Here is a 20,664-nt window from a genome sequence, read left to right as displayed (position 1 = left end):
CACCCCACGGGGTACCCTGCAAGGCAACGTGACTGGCCTAGCTGGTACTCAACAAATATGGAAACTTCCAAAAGCCTGCTATTTAGAGCAGTTTGGCTGCCAATCACGGGGGTGGTGAAGCTCAGGCTGTGCCCCTCCCCCCCATAGATAGCCGTGTGATGGGAGGCAGGTGTATGAGATGCACGGAGACAGGACCATGGCTCCATTTCTGGCTTTAGATTACTGGTGCGTTTTTTATTAAAGAAGAGAATAAAGCATTTGTAAATATATTTCTCTCATGTATACCTCAAAGATGACGCTGGTCAGCAGCTACAGAACCGGGGAGCAAACAGGCAGAAGCCCTTCCCCCACCCATCCCATCCCACCCCACCCCCTCCACCCTAGATGCCCGAGACACACGGATGGCTGGGAGCTGCCCAGCTCCAGCGGACCGAAGGTTCCAAGATGTGTGACTGGAAGGACCAGCTGACAACTCTCATCACAGTGCCGCCCGGAAAACAGGGTGGAGCCTCCAGGGAGGTTGGGCAGGCTTGTTAAGAAAACCCCTTTACCCCTTAGAAACAAATAAGGCATGAAGGTTCCCCACTGGGCTCCCAGCACAGAGGCCGGGGCTACTGACTTCCACTGCGTTGTATGGCTCCTCTGATTTCTAGGGTCTCAGGAAGAAGGAACTGGGAGCCCTGAAGAATTTCTCAGGGCAAACTGGGGACCTGGGCATCTCTTAGCTGAAGTTCTTAGCCGAAGCTGGACGTTCTGAAGCCTTAACAAAAGATTAAACCCCTGACCCAGCTGGGTCCTCAAAAGCAGGCATTGTATGGGAAGGAGGAGACATGTTCCCCATCTGGTCCCATTTCAATACTGCCCAGTGTGGGGTAAGACTCTTGGGCGGGTCCCAGTAAAGGGGGGCAGGGGAGGATGCTGGGACCATGGGCGGGTGGCACACATCCAGGACATTCTGGGGGTGGCAGGCATGACCTGCGGTGGGGTGGGCCTGGGGGGAGCACGGGAGTGAATGAGACACATCATGGTCCCTGAGATGGGGACAGGCAGAGGCCAAGCTCGGTGAGTCAGAGGAGGCATGCAGAGATAGGGGGCTCCCACTGCCCAGACCCCTGGAAGGCTTGATACCCAGAAGGCATTTCCAGGGCTGGAACCCGGGGAGGCTGGCTCTGAGTTGATTGGCTACAGATCTGCAGTGGGCTGAGGATCTCCAGGGAGAAGCCCGCCCTCACCAGGGCTGGAGTCGGGCCACTCGGGCCTGGCTCAGGCTTTCTGCTCTGCATGGCAGGGGCTGTCTCTGACCTGGTCAGGACCCTCGAGGTGGGACAGCTGGTGCTAAGGGAATGACAGCATGTCACAGCTGGAGAAGCAGTGGGTGGTCCAGGAGACCCCTGGAACCTGCAACAGCTGGCTCTGGGGTCCCCCTTCAAGTGTTTCCAGTTGTGGTGAGGGGTCAGGGAGACCCTGCCTTGCAAAAAAAATCTCTCAAAAAACTAAAAATAATAAAGAGAACTTTGAAAAAAAAAAAAGCCAACTGGTCCAGAATGGCTTTCAGAAGCCTGGCCACAAATCTGAGAGCAAGGCCCAGGGTCAGGGAGTGGGGGCTGGGAGAGCGGGGAGCGGGGACATTTGGCTTGCAGACTTTCGGCTGCGCCTTTGGGCTGGCGCGGGGTGGTGGAGGGTCCTGGGAGGCAAGAGGTGTTGACAGCCTCCCCCGTCAGCAGGGAACGGGTGTCCCCCGCATGCTCCCTGGCCTCCCTCTGGGGTGTATTGCTGCTAAAGGGCTCCCTCTCTCACGAGAGGCTGCACAGCCCAGGTAAGAGGGACCCCACGGCCTGATCCTGGGGGAGGCCACTGGCCGGGGAACCTTCACTTGCTGCTGTGCGTCTTGACTTTGGTGGCGTTGATGTCGGCCTTGGTCTTCTGGATCCTGGAGAAGATCTCCTTGAAGAGCGCCTTGTACTCGGGCTGGCTCTGCTCCAGCCGCTTGTCCACGGCCTCCACGTGCTGGCTCAGGCTCTTCTCGCCCGCCTTGGCCTCCCCCTGGCCCTCCTCGCTGCCCCGCAGGTCCTTCCACGAGCTGTCCCGGGAGACGGGCCGCGAGGTCTGCACGCCCGCGTGCCGCACCCCCGCCCCGTGCTGCCGGCACTTGCTCAGCAGCTCCTCGTACTTCTCCAGCAGCGCGTGGTACTGCTCGTCCACCTCGCGCAGGATGGACATGCCCCGCTTGCGCACGCTGTTGGCGTGCAGCGTGAGGTTGCCCATGTGCCGGCTGGCCGGGTCTTTGGCCACGATGGCGTTGAGCGCCGTGTCGCTGCAGCTCTTGCGCACAGTGTGGCCCGGGGACGCGGCCGGAGAGGAGACCCCGTCCTGGGTGCCCGAGTCGTCCCCGCTGCCCGGCTGGGGGTCGTCGGCTTCAGGCGCCTGGGTGAGGGGCGCCAGCAGGGCCTCGGCCAGGTGGTCCTCCCGGCCCAGCAGGTAGGTCTTCGCCTGCTTCATCTGCTGCAGCTCCAGCAGCTCGGCCTCCAGCTCCTGCACGCGGAGGCGGCAGCCCTCCATCTCGCACAGCTGCCGCTCCAGCTCCGAGTACTCCTGGAGCACCGCCGCGTACTCGCGCTCAGCCCGCTGCTGGCGCTGCCGCTCCTGGCTCACCTGGGAGCGCAGCACTCCCACCAAGGTCTGCAGCCGCTCGTTCTCCTGCTCCAGCGGCCGCGGGCCCAGCTCCAGGGAGGAACTGTGCAGGCGGAAGGCATCCTCGCACCTGGGAGGGAGCAGGGGCAGGTGGGCAGAGGGCGGTGGGCAAGGCCAAGGCCCCGGGAGCCCAGCCGCATCTCTCTACCTGACGGGGTTGGATAGGCTGCCCCAACTAGAGTCGCTCTCGGCCTTCCTCCCCCTGCCCTCTGCTCTGGGAGGTTGCCCTTAGCTTCCGCCAGGTTTCCTGGCCCTCTCTTGGGTTCAGCCAATGGGAGGCACTGGCAGGAGGGCCAGGGGGATGGGGGCAGAGGGAGGTCACGGGGAATGTCTCCCTCTGGGCTCCTTCCCTGGGTACTGCAGGCCAGACAGCGCTCTCCCTGCCTTCTAGGTTCCAGTAACCTCCCTTCTCCTGGTCCCTTCAGGACTCAGGATGGTAACAGCTCCTTGCTACTAACACCCCAGGGTGCTGCAGTGTCCCCCTGGTTTCCCCGCACCTTGCCCACACCTCTTTATTAAGCACTCCTCAGTTACTGTGGGCGGAGGCTATCTGTCTCCTGCCAGGACCTTTATTGAAACACCCACTAAATACACCGTGTGTACAGTATTCTTACATTAGGAAGTCATCCTATTCAAAAGACTTACTGAGAACTGAAAGGTATAGTTGTTAACCCCTCCTGGGTGAGAATTCTGGCTTACTAAACAAACAGGTGACCTTGGATAAGACACATGATCTCGGAGTTTCAATTTCCTCCTCTGGGTAGTGGGGACGATAAACCACACCTTACAGTACTGCCGTGAGAATTAAATCACTTAGCAGAGTGGTGGGCACACGGCCAGTGCTCACAGGCGCCACCTGCTGACTGTCGTTAGCAACAGGAGCAGCCCCTCCGATAGCCTGGACAATGCGGCAGCTCTCCTTCCCACCTGCCGCCTGGCGCCTCGCCTCCCTGCCCTGCCGTGGTTGGCAGCCCCGGGCACTCGGAGACACGGTCCAGGGTCCGGGCTTCTGCCCTCGAGTGGCACCCTCACCTACCGGGGGCTGGCGCACAGCTCCTTGAGGCAGGGGAAGGTGTGGATGGTGCGCCGGCGCTCCCGCTTCTTCTCCCGCCGCACTCGCAGGTGCTCCAGGTCCCGCAGCTGCTCCACCTGGGCCTGCAGCTCCTCCACCTGGGTCTGCAGGCGCTCGATGGTCTCCGTCAGCCTGGGGATGGGGTGCGGGACACACGCACGGGAGGGACTTTAAGGGGACGGGGCCAGCCCTCCTCACTGCAGCCCTAGGGGGACTTGGGGGTGGGGGACAAACAGGTGACCTTGAGCCATGCTGCCTGGTGCTGAGGTCAGACAGGGAACTCCTTGTATGACCAAGGACCCACTCTTTTCCCCCACCTCCCCGGCCGAGCTGACCATTTCTCCTCCGTGTCTCCTCGGTTCCTTGTACACCCATCTAATCACTTATCGCCCCCTGCACTGCAATAAAATATTTACGTGTCTGCCTTCCCTCCCAGAGGGCGGGACAGTGTCTTTGCATCCCCATCACTGTATTCCCCAGTGCCTAAAACAGAGCCTGGTGTGTAGCTCGTGCTTAAAGGTTTGTGTCCTGAATGTTAAGCCAGCCCAAATCGACAAGGGCAAACTCACTACCACCCCATGTTCCCAGACCTGGGCTTCCGAAAGAAGGAGCCTGAGTCACACCCACTGGTCAATACGCACACATGTACACCCAGCCCTGGGCCTCTCCTTGGCCATCCCCAGCCCCCAGCTCCCAGCCCTCCAGCCGGCCCTCACCCATGGATCTTCTGCTGGGCAGTCTTACTCTCCAGCACCAGCTTCTGGTTGGTCAGCTCCAGGTCTCGGGCCGCCAAGTCCAGCTGTTCGTACACTTTGGCGTGCTGCTCATTCACGTGCCGCAGCGTGTCCAGCTGTTTGGTCAGGTACTGGGGGTGGGGGTGGGGGTAGGGGTGGGTGAGTATCCTTTCAGAACTGTGTTGGGGAAAATGTCTCCGCCTGGGCCCCCCTCCCACTTCCTGGAACAGGTTTGCTTTGGGGTATTCGTCTGCAGCAGAGGGAGGTGTCAAGGTGGTGGTGCATTAGGGCTGCCTAGGACAGTTGTGCAGGTTGTGAACTGCACAAGGCTGTTGGGCCAAGGCTGGGCCTGCTAAGAGGGCACCTTTTCTTAAGCTGCACAAAGGTACACACGGGCCAAGGGGTCCTTGATGGGTGGTGGAGCCTGTGCAGGGCCCGTGTGGCCCCTCACCTCAATCTCCTGCACTTGCTCCTCGTTGGTGGCGTACATCTGCTGCAGAGACTGCTCCAGCTCCTTGTTTCTCTCCAGCAGGGTCTTCCCCAGCTCCGCAGCTAAGTGCAAGTCTTGGGGGGGGGAGGGGGACAGAGGGTGAGAGGAATATGAGCAGCTGAGAATGAAGTTGGAGGACCCCCCGCCATTCCTGTTCTGAGCATTCATTCTGGGCTGGGCCTCTGGGGACCCTGAGAGAACCAGGACCCAGGGGCCGCCCCTGGGGAGACTCCAGGCCTGGAAGGGGATGTAAGCCACAAGCTAAGCCTGTGCATTGGCTGTCACTTCTGCCTGGAATGTCCTCTCCCCAGACACTCCCAGGGCTCACCCCTCTCTGCCTTTAATGTCACCTTCTCCAGGAGGCCTTCCTCAGACATTGACCTCACTGACCTCAAAACTGCACCCTCTCCCACGCCCCACTCCCTCCCTGCTTCATTTTTCTCCTGAGCTCATATCACCACCGAATTTATCAAACAATCTGTACCCTTATCTTGTTCGTCTCCCTTGACTAAATCGTAAGCTTACAGGGCGGGGATTTTGCCTGTTTCGGTCACTGATATTTCTAGGACCTAGAACAGTACCTGGCACAGAGCAAGTGAATAAGAAATCTTTTTTGAAAGAATGAGTGAGTGGAATGTGACAAGAGCATCATCAGACATAGGGGCAAAGTGCCCTGGGATGACAGGTAAGGGAGAGTTCACGCAGGGGACAGTGGGAATCTCAGGCAATGAGCAGCCTTGGAGTTGGGTTTGGAAGGGCGGCTGGGGCTCACTGAGAGGGGGAGGGGCAGAAGGGCTTGCTGGGTGTTAGAACTGGACACGGCTTCAAGGCTCTTTGGCCCAGGACTTCCCGGGTGGCACAGTGGTTAATCCGCCTGCCAATGCAGGGGACACGGGTTCGATCCCTTGTCTGGGAAGATCCCACATGCCCCGGAGCACCTAAGTCCACGTGCCACAACTACTGAGCTTGTGCTCTAGAGTCCGTGAGCCACAACTTCTGAGCCCCTGTGCCACAACTACTGAAGCCCGTGCACCTAGAGCCTGTGTTCCACAGCAAGAGAAGCCACCGCAATGAGAAGCCCGCGTACCACAACAAAGAGTAGGCCCCGCTTGCAACTGGAGAAAGCTTGCGCGCAGCAACGAAGACCCAACGCAGCCAATAAATAAATAAATATATATATTTTTTAAAAAAGAGAGAAAACAGGAAAGTAAAAAATGGTGCAATAAAAATAAATATTTAAAAAAAAAGCTCTGGCCCAACCTCCTTATTCTATGGATGACAGGTTGGAGAGGAAAGAATAACCTACCCGAGGTTTCATCACCTGGGTTACAGCCACATTGGAAGCAGAATTCACATCTCCTCACCCCGGTTGGGTACCATTTGGTCCTAGTGACACACGCCCCTCTCCAAAACCTTCTCCTTTCCCTGGGCAGCAAAACCAACCTCTTCCCCCAGTAGCCCCAATTCTTGTACCCTGTGGGACCGGAACCTCCTCTCCCCAATCCCAGCCAAAGGTAAATGAACACCTATCAGAGAGGTCGGGAGGGAATCTGGCCTGTCTTTAGGGGGCTGTATCGTGGGGAGGGGGAGGGGTTAGAAGGGAATGGCAGGTGCTGGAATTCCTAAAATGTCCCTCAGTGGGTCTTAAGTTGGGCGAGGTACCTAGACATTTGGGGTGGATATTTCCCCATACATAGGCCTAACTCCTTTTAGAAGCAAAGGGTAATATATAAAATAGATAATAAGGACCTACTGTAGAGCACAGGGAACTCTACGCCATACTCTGTAATGACCTATATGGGAAAAGAATCTAAAAAAGATAGATATACGTACATGTATAACTGATTCACTTTGTTGTAGAGCAGAAACTAACACAACATTGTAAATCAACTAAATGTCAATAAAAATTTTAAAAAGAAACAAAAGTTAATGTTTGTAAATATATTATTATTTATATTTAAATATGTACATATATGTCCAAGGGAAGCCTAGGATCAGATTGTGGTCTCAAAGAGGAGGTCAGGGGCTTCCCTGGTGGCGCAGTGGTTGAGAGTCCACCTGCCGATGCAGGGCATACGGGTTCGTGCCCCGGTCTGGGAAGATCCCACATGCTGCAGAGTGGCTGGGCCCATGAGCCATGGTCGCTGAGCCTGCGCGTCTGGAGCCTGTGCTCCGCAACGGGAGAGGCCACAACGGTGAGAGGTCCACATACCGCAAAAAAAAAAAAGAGGAGGTCAGATCAACTTATGTTGTGTGTTTGGTGGAAATTCAGCAAGACCACCCCTAGTTCGTGACGAGGGAGGCACGCCAGCTTCCTGCTCTCTGTAATGGGATGGCGGACATTTGGCTCATCCACAAAGGCTATCAGGTAATTCATGTATACATGAAAAGGAACAGACGGTCACACTAACTTTTTTTTACCCTTGGGAACTGTCAGGTCGTCTGTGACGAGGCCACTGCTAGGGATGCTACCTCCTGCACTGGCGCGGGAGGACAGGCTCTGTGGGTGGCCTGCATGAAGCCCCTGAAACTTAACCTTGAGCCCAAGGTCAGAGGCAGAGTGAGGAAAGGCCAAGAACAACTGCACTTTATGTTCTTCTTTCCAGGTGAGCATCTGAGCTGTGTGTGTATTCCTGCTGCCAGCGGGGTGGGCTGGGGCAGCTGTCATACTGCAAGTCATACTGTAAATTGGGGATATTGAAGGCAGCGAATGTGACCGGGGTTCCGAGATGCAGAGGAAGGGAACACAATAGAAGTGGCTTGGGGAGAATCTCAGAGACTGTCTCAGGGAAATGGGATCACAGTGCAAGCTAAGCTGGTCCGAGCTGCCAGGAGGGATCATGAGAGAAGTCTAGAAGCTGCAGCGCAGGGGACTGAGTGGAGCCAAGTGCTGGGGAAAGGACACCAGCTAGATGAGGGCTGGGCACGGCTTCGGCTTCGGGGAGGGTGCAGCTCCCTCTGGACCAGAGGGGGAGGGAGTCCTGGGAGTGGGAGAACAGGGGAGCTGGCTAAGCCAGAAGTAGAATCTGGAGTAATAAACAGCCTGTCACAGCCAGATTAATGGTTACACTGGACCAGGCCAGGGAAGGTACTGAGTCTGAATTGGCATCTCCCCTGCCTGGACCCCAGCATTTTCTGCGGTCTCCTGCAGTGGGCTGCAGCAGTTTTGCCCTCTGAATGCCAGCAGAGGTGTTGCCCAGGAGCAATGCCCCAGAGCCCTAGAGAGAATGGCTGGGAGCCGAGGGGATGTCTTTGAGAAGAAATCCTGAAATCCTACTGCCCCTCCTGGTTGGGGTCAGGGCGGGACCCCCTAGACTCCAGAGAAGAGAGGTAGGAAAAGGACAGGACAGACATAGGGAAGAAAAGACAAAGATAAAGGGGGCAGAAGGAGGTCAGCTACCACCTGGCAGGGCTGCAGGGGTCCCGTTCACAGCCTCCGGGCACCAATGTCAGGAGCCCTGGGTCCACAGAATTGGGGTCCGGTCAGCTCCCTCCCCTCGCCATGTCAGAGCTCTCCCCTGAGGCTGAGACTCAAGGTCAGGAGCCCAGGACCTCAATTCTGTGACTCAGCAGTCATCTCTCAGCCTGGAAAGAGGTGCCCACAGGGCCGGCCACACCTCATCCAAGGCGGGGGAGGGAGGCAGGCAGAGAGAGAGTGCCAGCGCTTAATAATTAATGGTTTTTTCTATTTTTACAGGTGCTCATGGCAGTGGGCAGAGGGAACACTGTGAGAAAGGAGGACCCTGTTTGTCCCAGATGCCTGCCTCCATTGGGAAGGAACAGCATCAAAGTCAAACAGGTGCTTGATGGCCAAGCATCTGAAAGTAAAGTTGGGGCCCGTCCTCGGGGGAGTTGGGGCTAGCTGAGAAAAACCATGTCCTGGGACACTCAGAGGCAACTTGGGGGCAGCTGGGCGGGAGAGAATTTGGGGAGCGGGTGTGGGGAAGGGGGAAGAACAGGCACCCGATCCCCCACGTGTCTGGCCTTTGGCCCACGTTCACCCCACCATCCAGCCCTCCGTGCCGGTCCCCGTGGGGTGCCGCAGCACCAGTGCCTGGGACCTCCTTCGACCCCCACCCCGGCACTCCAGATAATTCCTACTTTGCAGTCATGCGTGGTCTTTTCGCATGGCACTGTGCCTCGGTACAAGCACCCCCTCCACTTAGACTACCGGCCTGCCTTCCTCTGCCGGGGCGGGGTGGGAGGGTCCTCTTCACCCTCCGGCTCGGATGGGTGTGTAAACCTTTACGCGTCTCACAGCAGAAGGCCCTCACTCCTGTTCTCACTGTCCGCAGGGGCTCACTGCTGCAGAACCCCTGTCGCTCCGTCACAGGTGCTAGTCTGATCCCATTTCTGCCTCCTCTGCTGGACTGTGGAGACTGCGAGGGTGGAGATCACATCCCAGGCTCAGCACAGCACCTGGCCCACGGCAAGCAGACGTTTGGCTTCTGGTGGAAAGCTCCAGTTTCTTCTGAGACTGTCTCACTTCTCGTTTCCCTCCTCGTTCCTGGGCTCTGGCTGCTACTCAGGTTACGAGGCAAGGCTGACTGCTGCAGACCAGTAAGGCCAGAAAAGCAGGGGCCTGTGGGTCCCATTCCCGACCCCGGACCCAAAGCATGGCTGCCTGGCCCAGCTGGAATCTCGACATCTCTCTCCCTCTCCGGATGCAGCACATCTCCCACCCCTACTCCCTAGCTCCTTCCTCCCACATCTGGGCCGGGCACAGTGCCAGAGACTTCTTTAGGAGTGCGGGAATGAAATAAGACAGCAACAACATCAGCATCTGCCTCCAAGGAGGCCATCTTCCCAGGCATTCAGCTTCCAACCTTTCCTTCTAGGCCCGCTTCTTCCATGAAGCCCTCTCACCGCATCCTATCATCCCCACTCAGTTACAAGCCCAACTCCACCGACTCAGGTGCACCCAGGAGGCCAGGGCTGGGACTACTCCCAGCTCCCAGGATCGTGTCTGACACTTAAGTGGAGCCTGATATGTGTTTGTGTAATGTGAGGTTTTGGGGGTAGTTGCCCAGGATGGGGAAGGGGGTTGTTGCAGCCAGGACTGGGCATTTCACTCCAGGCAGGGAGGCTGAGAGTAGCCTCCGGGACACAGAGGCGCGGTCCAGCCCAGCACCCCACCCCGTCCTACACTGGTCCCCCAGAGGCTCTGATTAACCCACTGTCCTGAACACAAGGGCAGCGCCTCATCTACCAGCAAATGTGGCCACGTGGGGATGTGGGTCAGGGCCGGAAAACAAAGCCTCCAGGATCTGGCTAGATGCCTCACATGAGGGCAAAGGCAGGCGTCTGAGCCCCATGAATGCAGACCCAGACCAGAGGGTGCCTGCACACACTGAACCAGACTGTGTCCACACCCACCAGGCTTGCTGGGTGACTGTGGTCACTTCTAGAACATGTCTCCTAGCCCCTCCAATTCTGACCATCCAAGAATGAGGCACTTTTCTTGGGAGGAGAGGCTGGATTTGATCTCACTCCAGCAGCCCTGGCCCCGACCCTCTTAGGCCTCCTCCTCCTTCCTGTCCTAACAGCCCCGCCCCCTACTTGGAGTGACGTCACCTCGGCCACCTCATCAACCCCCTTGCAGTCGCCCTCTCTGCCCTCAGATGGGAGAGGGGGGAAAGTGACTCCCTGTTTACTCAGGCTCTGATCTGGGGCACTGCTCAGAATTCCCAAATCTGATCCCCTCCAAACCTTGAGCCATTTGGGAGAAGGCCAGCAGGGGAGGGACCAGGGGACTCCTCCCTCTGAAGGGCAGATTGGACTCCTAGTAGCCTCCGCTTCTCCATCGGCAAGGTGCCGGCACCCCCATCACCCCCCTGGGTAGAGGGGAAGGGAGTTGGGGAAACTTTCTAGGAGCTCAGGAGTCCTGGCAGGGAAGTGTGCCGCTGGATTTGGAATGGGGATAACTTCCTCCCCCCTCGGCCCCCCAAAACCCCTCTCAGCAAAACATAACCAAGGAGCCACCTCCTGACCTCCAAAGACTTCCAGCCAGTACTCTCAGACCCCCCACCCCAACAATACCCGGGGCACCTGGGCAGTTCCTGCCTCTAAGATGGGGTGGGCGAACTGGGTGAAGTATGCCCCTGTTGTTCGGGCAAAGAGGAAGACCGCTCCCCCCATTTTTGCAGGTCTCCACGCGTCTGGTTCGGGTCTTCCCGGGCAGCGTCCCCTCTCTCCACGTCCCCATTCTCCAGACGCATCTCCTCTCTCAGTCCGGCACGCCGAGTGCAGCCCAGCCCTCCCCGGGGTGATACCGCCCAACAATGGAGAAGCGGACAGGGGTCGCGGGGCGCACCCCGCTTTCCCGCCCCCTTTGCTCACCCTGCTCCAGGTCCTGCTGGTCGTACCAGGGCTCCTCTTCCTCTGCGGTGAAATCCTCCATCCTGGCGGCCCTCCGCATGGCCCCGCAGGCGGCGGGCTGCAATTGGGCGCTGCGGCGGCGCGGCTCAGGGCCGGGGCGCGGGGCCCGGGACAATGCGGCGGAGGCGGGCCGAGCCTCCCGCGTCGCGGACTAGGGCTGCAGTGCCCCCGCCCGCGCCGCGCCCCCTCGCCATCGGCCGCCGGCCTGGCGCCCACACGGGGCTGGCCCGCTGCCGCGGACTGGCCCGGCTGGGGTCCTGCAGAGCCCGGGGCACCGGGCGGCGGCTGCACAAAGGGTGGAGGGGCGGGGACGGCGGGCGGCACGGCGGCAAGGAGGGCCCAAGCCCGGCCGGCAGGTCTGGGGCGCTAGGAGCGAGCGGGTGCCGCGGCGGGCGCCCCCTGTCCGACTCCGGCCGGCGCTGCCCCCCGCCCGCCCGGCGACACCAGGAGCCGCCGCTGCTGCATCTTGGCGGGGTCGGCCCCGCGCTTCCCGAGCCGCCCGCTCCGCGGGGTGGGGCCAGCCGCCGATGGCCAATCAGGAGACGTATGCAAAACTAGAGGCGGGACCGAGGGCGGTATCTCCGCAGCGTCGAGGTTCGGCTGTTGCTGAATCAACCCCACCTTCCCTTCACTGCCGACTCCAGTTTACATCTCAATGTCTAAAATCATTTTATTTTGTTTACGTATTGTTGTCTCTCTCTCCCTGTAGATCTCCTGAAAGCAAGGATCTTGTCGATCTTGTTCACAGTTGGCTCTTCAGTGCCTAGAGCAGGCTGACCTGCTACCTTCCATGGACACTCTTTGAATGAATGAAAATTAATCAAAAATTACCTTTAAGAAATTGTGTTTAAATGCCTGTGGCCTGAAACCTCACTCCAGGAGTGGTGAACTTTGACTGTTACCTGCATTCTGGGCCTTTCCCTTTAAGGTCCTGTTTCCCTCTCCCTGGGATTCATATCCTATACCCAACTATACCCATTAAACTATATGTGTCACTTATCCGAGCATTCTTTCCTTAAAGGAGTTTTCCGACTCAAGTATACATGTAACTCACTTTTATTAGGCCCCACCATGTGCTGGTACTGTTGAAGCACCCTGAGTATAACCGACTCTGAATATATGTGGCAAATACATCAAACAAAGGACTTGTATCCAGAATATAGAAAGAACACCTGCGAATCCACAAGAAAAAGAAAAACAGCCCAGTAGAAAAGTGGGTAAAAGACTTGACCAAGCACTTCACAAATGACCAAAGTGACCCAATCAACATGTGACAAGTTGTTGAACTTCTTGAGAAGGAGCCACGGTTGTTTCTGTAACAAATTACCCCAAATTTAGTGGCTTGAAACAACACACACTTATTATCTTACAGTTCTGTAAGTTAGAAGACTGACATGGCTCTTGAAGAAATCTAGTTGTTTGCAAGGCTTTGTTCCCTTCTGGAGGCTCCAGGGAAGGGTCTCTTTCCTTGCCTCTTCCAACTTCTAGAGAGGCTGCCCACACTGCATGGCTCATGACTCCCTTTTTCCATCTTGAACGCCATCAACAGCAGGTGATCCTTCTCACACTGGATCACTCTGACTTGTCCTGCCTCCTTCTTCCACTTTTAAAGACCCTGTGATTACATTGGGCCCACCTGGATAATCCAGCATAATTTCCCCGTCTCAAGATCCTTAATTTAACCACATCTGCAAAATTCCTTTTGCCATGCGAAGTAACATATTCAAAGATTCTGGGGATTCAGTTGTGGATGTCTTTGGGGGTCAGGATTCCATTTACATAAAGTTCAAAATTGGCAAAACAAATCTAATCAGGATAGTATTTGGCCTTGGGGAGACATGTGGGGGAACTCTGAGGGGCCAGAAGTGTTTTATTTCCTGGGCTGGGTGTTGGTTACACACAGGTGTGTTCATTTGTGAAAATCATTGACCTGTATACTTTCGTGCACTTCTCTGAATGTTATACTTTAATAGAATAGTTTACTCAAGAAGAAGGAAAAAAAACACCCTATGGCTAAGACACAGGCAGTTTCTGCTCTTGTGTAGCTTACATTCTAGTGGGGATAAATAAATGATTACAAACCTGCAATGTGCTGTGAAGGAAATCAACAGGCTTCTGTGAGAGAGTCTGGGGGAAGGTTCAGGAAAGACTTCCCTTAGAAGGTGACATCTAAGCTGATACCTAAAGGATAAGATGGTGCCAGCCATGCCAAGCTCTGGGGGGAGAGTGTTCCAGGCAGAGGAGACAGCAAGATCAAAGGCCCTAAGAGCTCGACATATATTAGAAGCTGATGGAAGCCCAGCATAGCTGGAGTGGAGAGGATAGAAGACAGATGAACTGGAGTTAGGGCCATGGGAAGGAGTTGGGATTTTTTTTGTTGTTCCCAAGTAGACAGAGAGAACCAATAAAAGGCTTTCAGTTTTCAGTTGTGAAATATCACTAGCAATTTTGGAGCATGGATTGGAGGGGAGCAAGGGTGGAAGCAAGAAGACCAGTTTGGAGGCTTTTGCAATCATCTAGAAGGGAGGTAACGGTGGGATGGGCAAGGCTGGTGGTAGTGGAAATGGAGCGAGATGAGAAATATTTGAGTTGTAGAACTAAGATGTGCAGATGAATTGACTGAAGAATCAGAGTGATGCCTTAGACGTCTGGCTTCAGTAACTGGGTGACAGTGACGCCATTTATTGAGATGGGGACAAAATGAATCTAAGGGACAAACAGGTTGGGTGGCTGTTCCACAGGGATCTGGTCACATTCCCAAACCACCAAATCCCTTCCCATGCGTTCATTTCTTCATTCTGCAGCTGTGTGGAAATGTACCCACAGGAGCCAGGGAGTTTAAGGAGTCCCCAGAGGAGAGCAGAGGCAAAGGGCTGAGGGCCACGTCCTGTGCAGTGAGGATGATAGCAATGAAAGGCGACCCTTCAACCTGAAAAGTCACCGCCAACCCCCACAGCTAAGGATGTTTTCAGCGATGACTTAGAAGACCCCCATGTTTGAAAACATTCAGCTCCTGAGTCATCTCTCAGCTTTTGGCCTTTACCATGCTGACCACACCCTCAGCATGACCCAAATACCCTCCCTTCCTGTGGACACCCGCTCCCTGCCCCAACCACAGAAGCACTGCCTGGCAGGGATAAATAAATGTCACAAAGGCTGAATTCTTATTGCTGCCTGAACACAGGGTGGAGTGATTCAGGCTGGAGTCCCTGGATCTCATGAGGCTGGTGTGGGGTGGGAGTGAGCTGAAGCTGGGCAACCAACTCTGCCAGGTTGGTGGAGCCTCCCTGTCCCCTCTGCAGGGGACAGAGGGTAGAGGCTGGGGTGGCTGAGGGGTGTGGTGCCTGCTGCCTGCCAGGCCTGTGCTGGGCCCTTTGCCTGGGTCGGTTCACTTGAATCCCCTGGGTTGGTTCATCAGTGCTGCCCAGTGGGACCACTCCCAGTGCCTTCAGGGCAGACTTGGTATTTTCTAAACTATGCCATTAGGAGGAAAGTCAGATCTACCTTTGAAGAAAGAAATTCCTCAGCTTCCCTGAGCTACTAGCCAACACGTCCTGGGATCCATTTCTGGCCTTTCCTCTAAGCAGGGCAGAGTCAAGCCCAGGGGTGGGAAGTATAAACTACCCGACCTTGGTAACCCCCAGAGCCTGGTACCTCATCTGCGTGTCAGGCGGACCTATTTCGTGGTGTTCCTTGTCAGGGGCATCAAGACTCGATGCTGATGGTCAGAGCCTCGGTGGATTCGATGTCCCCTCAGCCTTGGGCGCTATGATTCCCCTGGGGTCAGTTTCACACTCGGGCGACCAGGAGCGCTCCCCGAGCACTCGCCCGGGCTCCCGAGAAATGCAAGCCCAGATGCTGGATTTGGGACCAGAGCACAGGTACGGAACCCCGGGAGAGCTAGGATGCGGGACTTGAAGATGTAACCGCCCTCCCCGAAGAGCGTGAGCGCTGCCCCCTCCACCCCCAGCCCAGCCCAGCCCACCGGAAATGACGGCTCGTGCGCAGTCAGCACTGACGTTAGAGGGTCCCGGCGCTCCCAGTCACACGAGTCACCCTGGGGGAGGGGCAGGGTGCCCAGCCCGCGCCTCTGGGCCGTCGGGGTATCCACTGACACCACAAGCTGCGCATCTTGGGTGCTCCCACCCCTGCAAGCCGCGCTACCCTCCCTATCCCCACACCCGTGATTTTAGCGCTGGGCTTACATTGCACTGAATGATTTCGCCCCATCTGTCCCCTCCACCCTTCTGAGGTCAGCGCCTGGCGGGGAAAGGCACTCAGTACATTTCAATGAGTGAGGTCATCTGGTGTCCAACCCCCCTTCCCCCGTACACCATCGGAGTGTGTCCCAGATAATGTCTGTTCTGAAAGGGGAATTATGTTAGAGTTTCACAAGTCCTTGTGGTCAGGAAGTGCTTCTGTGTGTCTACCCCAAATCCCTGCAGTTTAAACCCTCCAGGCCTGTCATCAGCAGTGACCTTTAGGATGCTTATGCTGAGGGTGTCCCTCCTGTGGGGTCATTCTTACTTTTCCTCCTTTGATACCTCCTCATGGGGTTGTTGGGAGGGGCTATAAACTCTTGGTCTGAGTTAACACAGGCCAAGGGCTTAGAAGAGTGACTGGACCATATGAACACTATTCAGTGTTTGCTCTTAGGATCATTATTATTGTAACTTTTTTTACCTGGAGGATTCACTCCTTGCCTGTCACTACCCCTCTTCTGGTGGGGCTCCTGAAGGGGGTGCTGGGGAGACTGTCCAGGGACTTTACCTTCCTGGTGGGGGGTCACGGGGGCAGGTCAGGCCTGCAGTCAAGGCCTGAGACACAGGCCTAAGAGAACTGTGGAGAAGCTCCAGGCACATTTGCTCACTGCTGGCTGCCTGGGCTCCCACTGTAACACAGAACTCGGTCCACTGTATGGGATCCATCTGGCTCCCAGCAGACTAAAAGCTCCTTGAGGGCAGGGACTCCAGCTGGCACATAGCAGGTGCCTGATGAAGGAACAAATGGATGCTCTAAAACCAGTGGCAGAATCATATTCCTTGGCCCTCCTTCTTTATCCATCTCCACCCCAGGACAGATCCAGTTGCCCTACCCGAAAGGCTCCTAAAGACACTAAAAAATGAATCTGAAAAACAGTGGGTGAAAATGTGCCTTTCCTATTGACTGAAGTGGATTCCCAAAGTGGCTCCATCTTCTGTGATCGCCCAGGAGTTCTCTTCATTCAGTTATTCACTGTGTGCTAGGCCAGTGCTAGGTGCTGGGGAGGTAGAGAACAAGACAGATCCAGCCCCGGCTCTCATGAAGCTTGCATCTCAGTAGGAGAGGCAGACCTAAATCAAGCAAAAAGGCAAAAACATTTAAGATGGTGGTAAAAGTTTTAGGAAACACACTGAAGGATGAACTAACAACAGCTGGGGATGGGAAATCTCTCAGGGAAAGAGACTTTTAAGATAGGACCCTAAAGCATGAGAAGGGGACAGGCGCGTGAAGAGTGGGAGGAGGGATGTCTCAGTCAGAAGGAACAACTTGTACAGAGATCCCGGGAAGAAAGAGCTTAGAGGGTCTGAGGAAATAAAGGAAGACCAGTGTGGGTGGAACCTGGGGGCTCGGAGGAGGGGGAGCAGGGCTCAGATCATGCAGGGCCTTGGAGGTCACAGTGGGACCCAGAGAGAATTGACCCTAACAATGGGCTCTAAGGTGTTTTCAGTGGGGGAGCGTTGTGAGCTGCAGTTTACAATTCCTCAGGCTGTTCTGCAGAGAATAGATTAGGGGAGGCAGGAGTGGTGGTTGTGGTAGACAGGAGATGGTGGGGGCCCTGGCAAAGGTGAGGGCAGCAGAGATGAGGGAGGTAGAACTTATGATGTATACGTCTGGGGGATGACATCACCGGGTCTTGGTGATGGACTGGAGGAGGGGTTGACAAGAGGGGAAGCATCAGGCTGACACTGGATTTCTCGTTTGAGAACCTGGGAGATGCCATTTACTGAAATGAGAAGACTTAAAGACAAACGTTAGGAGAGAGATGGATTGGGCTTGGGAGGAGGAAGTGTGGAGGATAGAATTGCCCACAATGTGGCAGTTTCAAACATGGCGCTGACTTCTTTGACATGTCTTCCATGGGGAGGTGGGTTCCCTCCCCTTGAATCTGGAGGGCTTCTGATTGCTTTACCAATAGAGTATGGTAGAAGTGACTATATGTATTATTCCCAGGCTGGGTACCAAATGGCCATGCAGCTTCCTCCTCTTTCTCGAGGGACACCCTTGAAAATTATTTATTTATTTATTTATTGGCTGTGCCACACAACGTATGGGATCTCAGTTCCCCGACCAGGGATCGAACCCATGCCCCTGCAGTGGAAGCACAGAGTCCTAACCACTGGACACTAGGGAATTCCCTAAATCACCCCTTGATTAAACTCAATTTGGCGAATCTGTCCACTTGTCCATGGGTGACCGATAATATCTTGGTGCCACCTGGAGTTCCTGGTTGCAAACCACAGGAATGGCTTGGAACAATGGGCAAGACCAAAGCGTTCACAGTTAATCCCTTGGAGTGGCCGGTTATCACCTGCTCTTGGTGTTTGTACTTTTTTTTTTTTTGCGGTACGCGGGCCTCTCACTGTTGTGGCCTCTCCCGTTGCGGAGCACAGGCTCTGGACGCGCAGGCTCAGCAGCCATGGCTCACGGACAAGCCGGTCCGCGGCATGTGGGATCTTCCCGGACCGGGGCACGAACCCGTGTTCCCTGCATCGGCAGGCAGACTCTCAACCACTGCGCCACCAGGGAAGCCCGGTGTTTGTATTTTTTATTGAAGTGTAATTTACATACAGTAAAATTCATCCCTTTTAGGTGTGTAGTTATATGAATTTGACAAACATATACAGTCATGGAACCAGCACCACAATCAAACTATAGAATGTTTTCATCACTCCAAAAAGTCTCCTCATACCCTTTCAACGGTCAGTCCCCTCAGCCTGCTCCAGCCCACGGCAACCACTGATCTGTTCTCTGTCCCTATATTTTGCCTTTTCCAGAATATCATATAAATGATATAACACAGTATGTTGCCTCCTGTGTCTGACACAGCGCTTTTTTTTTTTAATACATGGACTCCCGTATTTTTTTTTTACCTTTTAAAATTTATTTATTTTGGGCTGTGTTGGGTCTTCATTTCTGTGCGAGGGCTTTCTCTAGTTGTTGCAAGCGGGGGCCAGTCTTTATCGCGGTGCGCGGGCCTCTCACTATCGCGGCCTCTCTTGTTGCGGAGCACAGGCGGCAGACGCGCAGACTCAGTAGTTGTGGCTCACGGGCCTAGTTGCTCCATGGCATGTGGGATCTTCCCAGACCAGGGCTCGAACCCATGTCCCCTGCATTCAGGCAGATTCTCAACCACTGCTCCACCAGGGAAGCCCCGGACACAGCGCTTTTGAGATGCATCCACATTGTTGCTGCCTGTACCAGTAGTTTGTTTCTTTTTATTGCTGAGTACTAGTCCCATTGTATGGATGAACCACAATCTGTTGATTCACCAGATGATGGACATTTGGGTTGTTTCCAGGTTTTGGTGATTATGAATGAAATTGTTATATGCATTACACAGGCTTTTTGTGTGGATATACGTTTTCATTTCTCCTGGGGAGATACCAAAAGTGGGATTATTGGGTTGTATAGTAATTGTATATTTAACTTTATTTTTATTTTTATTTTTGGCCGTGCAGCATGCGGGGTCCTAGTTCCCCGACCGGGGATCAAACCCATGCCCCCTGCATTTGAAAGGTGGAGTCTTAACCACTGGACTGCCTGGGAAGTCCCTATATTTAACTTTATAAGAAAATATAAATGCTCCCCAACCTCACCAGTATTTGTATCCTCAGGTTTTGTTTTGGTTTTTAACCTATTCTAATAGGTATGTAATAGTTATTGTACTGTGGTTTCAATTTGCATCTCCCTAATGAATAAGATTCAGAGGTTTTAATGTCACTCTGGCCTGGACTGGGGCTGGGTGATTTGTAGGGTGGACTTGATTTTTTTTTTAACGCCAAATAAAGGGATTATTCATTTGTTATCTTGAAGTGATTAGAAAAGCCATGGAGCCTGTCCAAGATTTCATCCAGGGCAGGGAAAACCCACCTCTGGAGCAAGGACAGAGCTATCCTGTCCAGTCTGCTCATTCAGTGACATGGTGACATCCCTGTCTCCCTCCTCCCTACCTCCACACCTGTCCTACCCTGCCTTTGTGCCTAGACGGTGCACCCTTCATTTTTTACTCGTGGAGTTCCAGTTTAAGCTAAATGTCACCTCCTTTTGAAGAAGCTAGGATTTCTAGAAGCTTCCAGGCACACCATGCAAGGCAATATTATTGAAAAAATGCAGCCTCTTTTGGGGCCAGAGTTGAATTTGCCTTTTTGGCTTTGTTCCTTACCAGTTATGTGACTTTGGACAACTTAACTGCTTTGAGCCTCAGTTTCCCCTAGTGTAAAATGGGTATAATACCTATCTCAGAGGCAGGTTTTTGTTGTGTAAGAGATGTTGTTGTCACTATTATTATTATTATTTTGCCTCTATCAAAGCCTCACTGGGCTGAACCATGGCTAATTCGTTCCTTGTTTCTCTCCCTAGCTAATTGCTCTTAAAGGGCAGACCCTGTTACTTAAGCCCCCTCTGCCCCCGCCCCTGACACAGTGTTGGTAAATACTAGTCCCTCAACCTATTTGTTGAAATGGATGAACCTAAAAGGGTTCTCAAGGAAGGCAGGTGGCCAGAAAGGAGTTGTGGGACTCGGAGGGACCTCTCGCTCTCATTAGACCGCGGCGCTGCTTTCCTGGAGCAGGGGCACTGACTCAGGGCTTCTCTTCCACAGAACGGAAGGCTGAGGGCTTGTGACTGCAATAACAGCGGGGCCGTCTGGACATGTGGGTTTGACAGGTCAGGAAAAGGGGAACTAAAAGAGAGGATGCTCAGAATGCGAGTACAGGGACTGACAAGGAAGAAGCTGGAGAGGGCTGGCTTTGAAAGTGTGGGCCCAGTGATGGCGTGGGGACCATTGGTGAGGATGGGGGCAGGGGACGGGAGGCTGGGAGGGTTGCGGGCCCTGGGGGCTGGGTGGAAATGGGAGAGACCGAGGGGGGATAACGCTGCCACGCAGAAGAAAGGGCGCAGAGGCAACCGGTCCGGCTGGGAAGGACCCGGGGAGTGGGGCAGCAGCGGATCGGAGGAGCAGACCCCGGGAGCCAGGAATGGGCGGTGCGAGGAGCGGCAGGTGCGGGGGGCGGAGCCCGGAGAGGAGGAGCCAGGAG

At 55.0% G+C, this 20,664-nt stretch overlaps 1 protein-coding gene across 1 annotated transcript; it reads right to left on the bottom strand.

Annotated features, from left to right (window-relative positions):
• Positions 1 to 371: 371 nt before the first annotated feature.
• On the bottom strand, positions 372 to 11,535 carry CDR2L (cerebellar degeneration related protein 2 like). Its single transcript, XM_081218524.1, has 5 exons — positions 11,327 to 11,535; positions 4,949 to 5,061; positions 4,480 to 4,628; positions 3,728 to 3,895; positions 372 to 2,761 (listed from the first exon to the last, which is right to left on the bottom strand). Exons 1-5 carry the CDS (start codon positions 11,403 to 11,405, stop codon positions 1,870 to 1,872), a joined length of 1,401 nt encoding a protein of 466 aa, XP_081074650.1. The 5' UTR covers positions 11,406 to 11,535; the 3' UTR covers positions 372 to 1,869.
• Positions 11,536 to 20,664: the final 9,129 nt, after the last annotated feature.

This window comes from Mesoplodon bidens (genome assembly GCF_964165515.1).
Source record: "Mesoplodon bidens genome assembly, chromosome: 19".
NCBI classification, from domain to species: domain Eukaryota; kingdom Metazoa; phylum Chordata; class Mammalia; order Artiodactyla; family Ziphiidae; genus Mesoplodon; species Mesoplodon bidens.
This window is presented reverse-complemented; position numbering and strand designations above follow the sequence as displayed.

Excerpts from the sequence above, each read along its gene's own strand:
- CDR2L (XM_081218524.1), bottom strand. The coding sequence starts at position 11,405 with ATGCGGAGGGCCGCCAGGATGGAGGATTTCACCGCAGAGGAAGAGGAG. Across the intron at positions 5,062-11,326 it reads CCAGCAGGACCTGGAGCAGG|ACTTGCACTTAGCTGCGGAG; the intron begins GTGAGCAAAGGG and ends CCCCCCCCCAAG. Across the intron at positions 2,762-3,727 it reads GAGCTGTGCGCCAGCCCCCG|GTGCGAGGATGCCTTCCGCC; the intron begins GTAGGTGAGGGT and ends GCTCCCTCCCAG.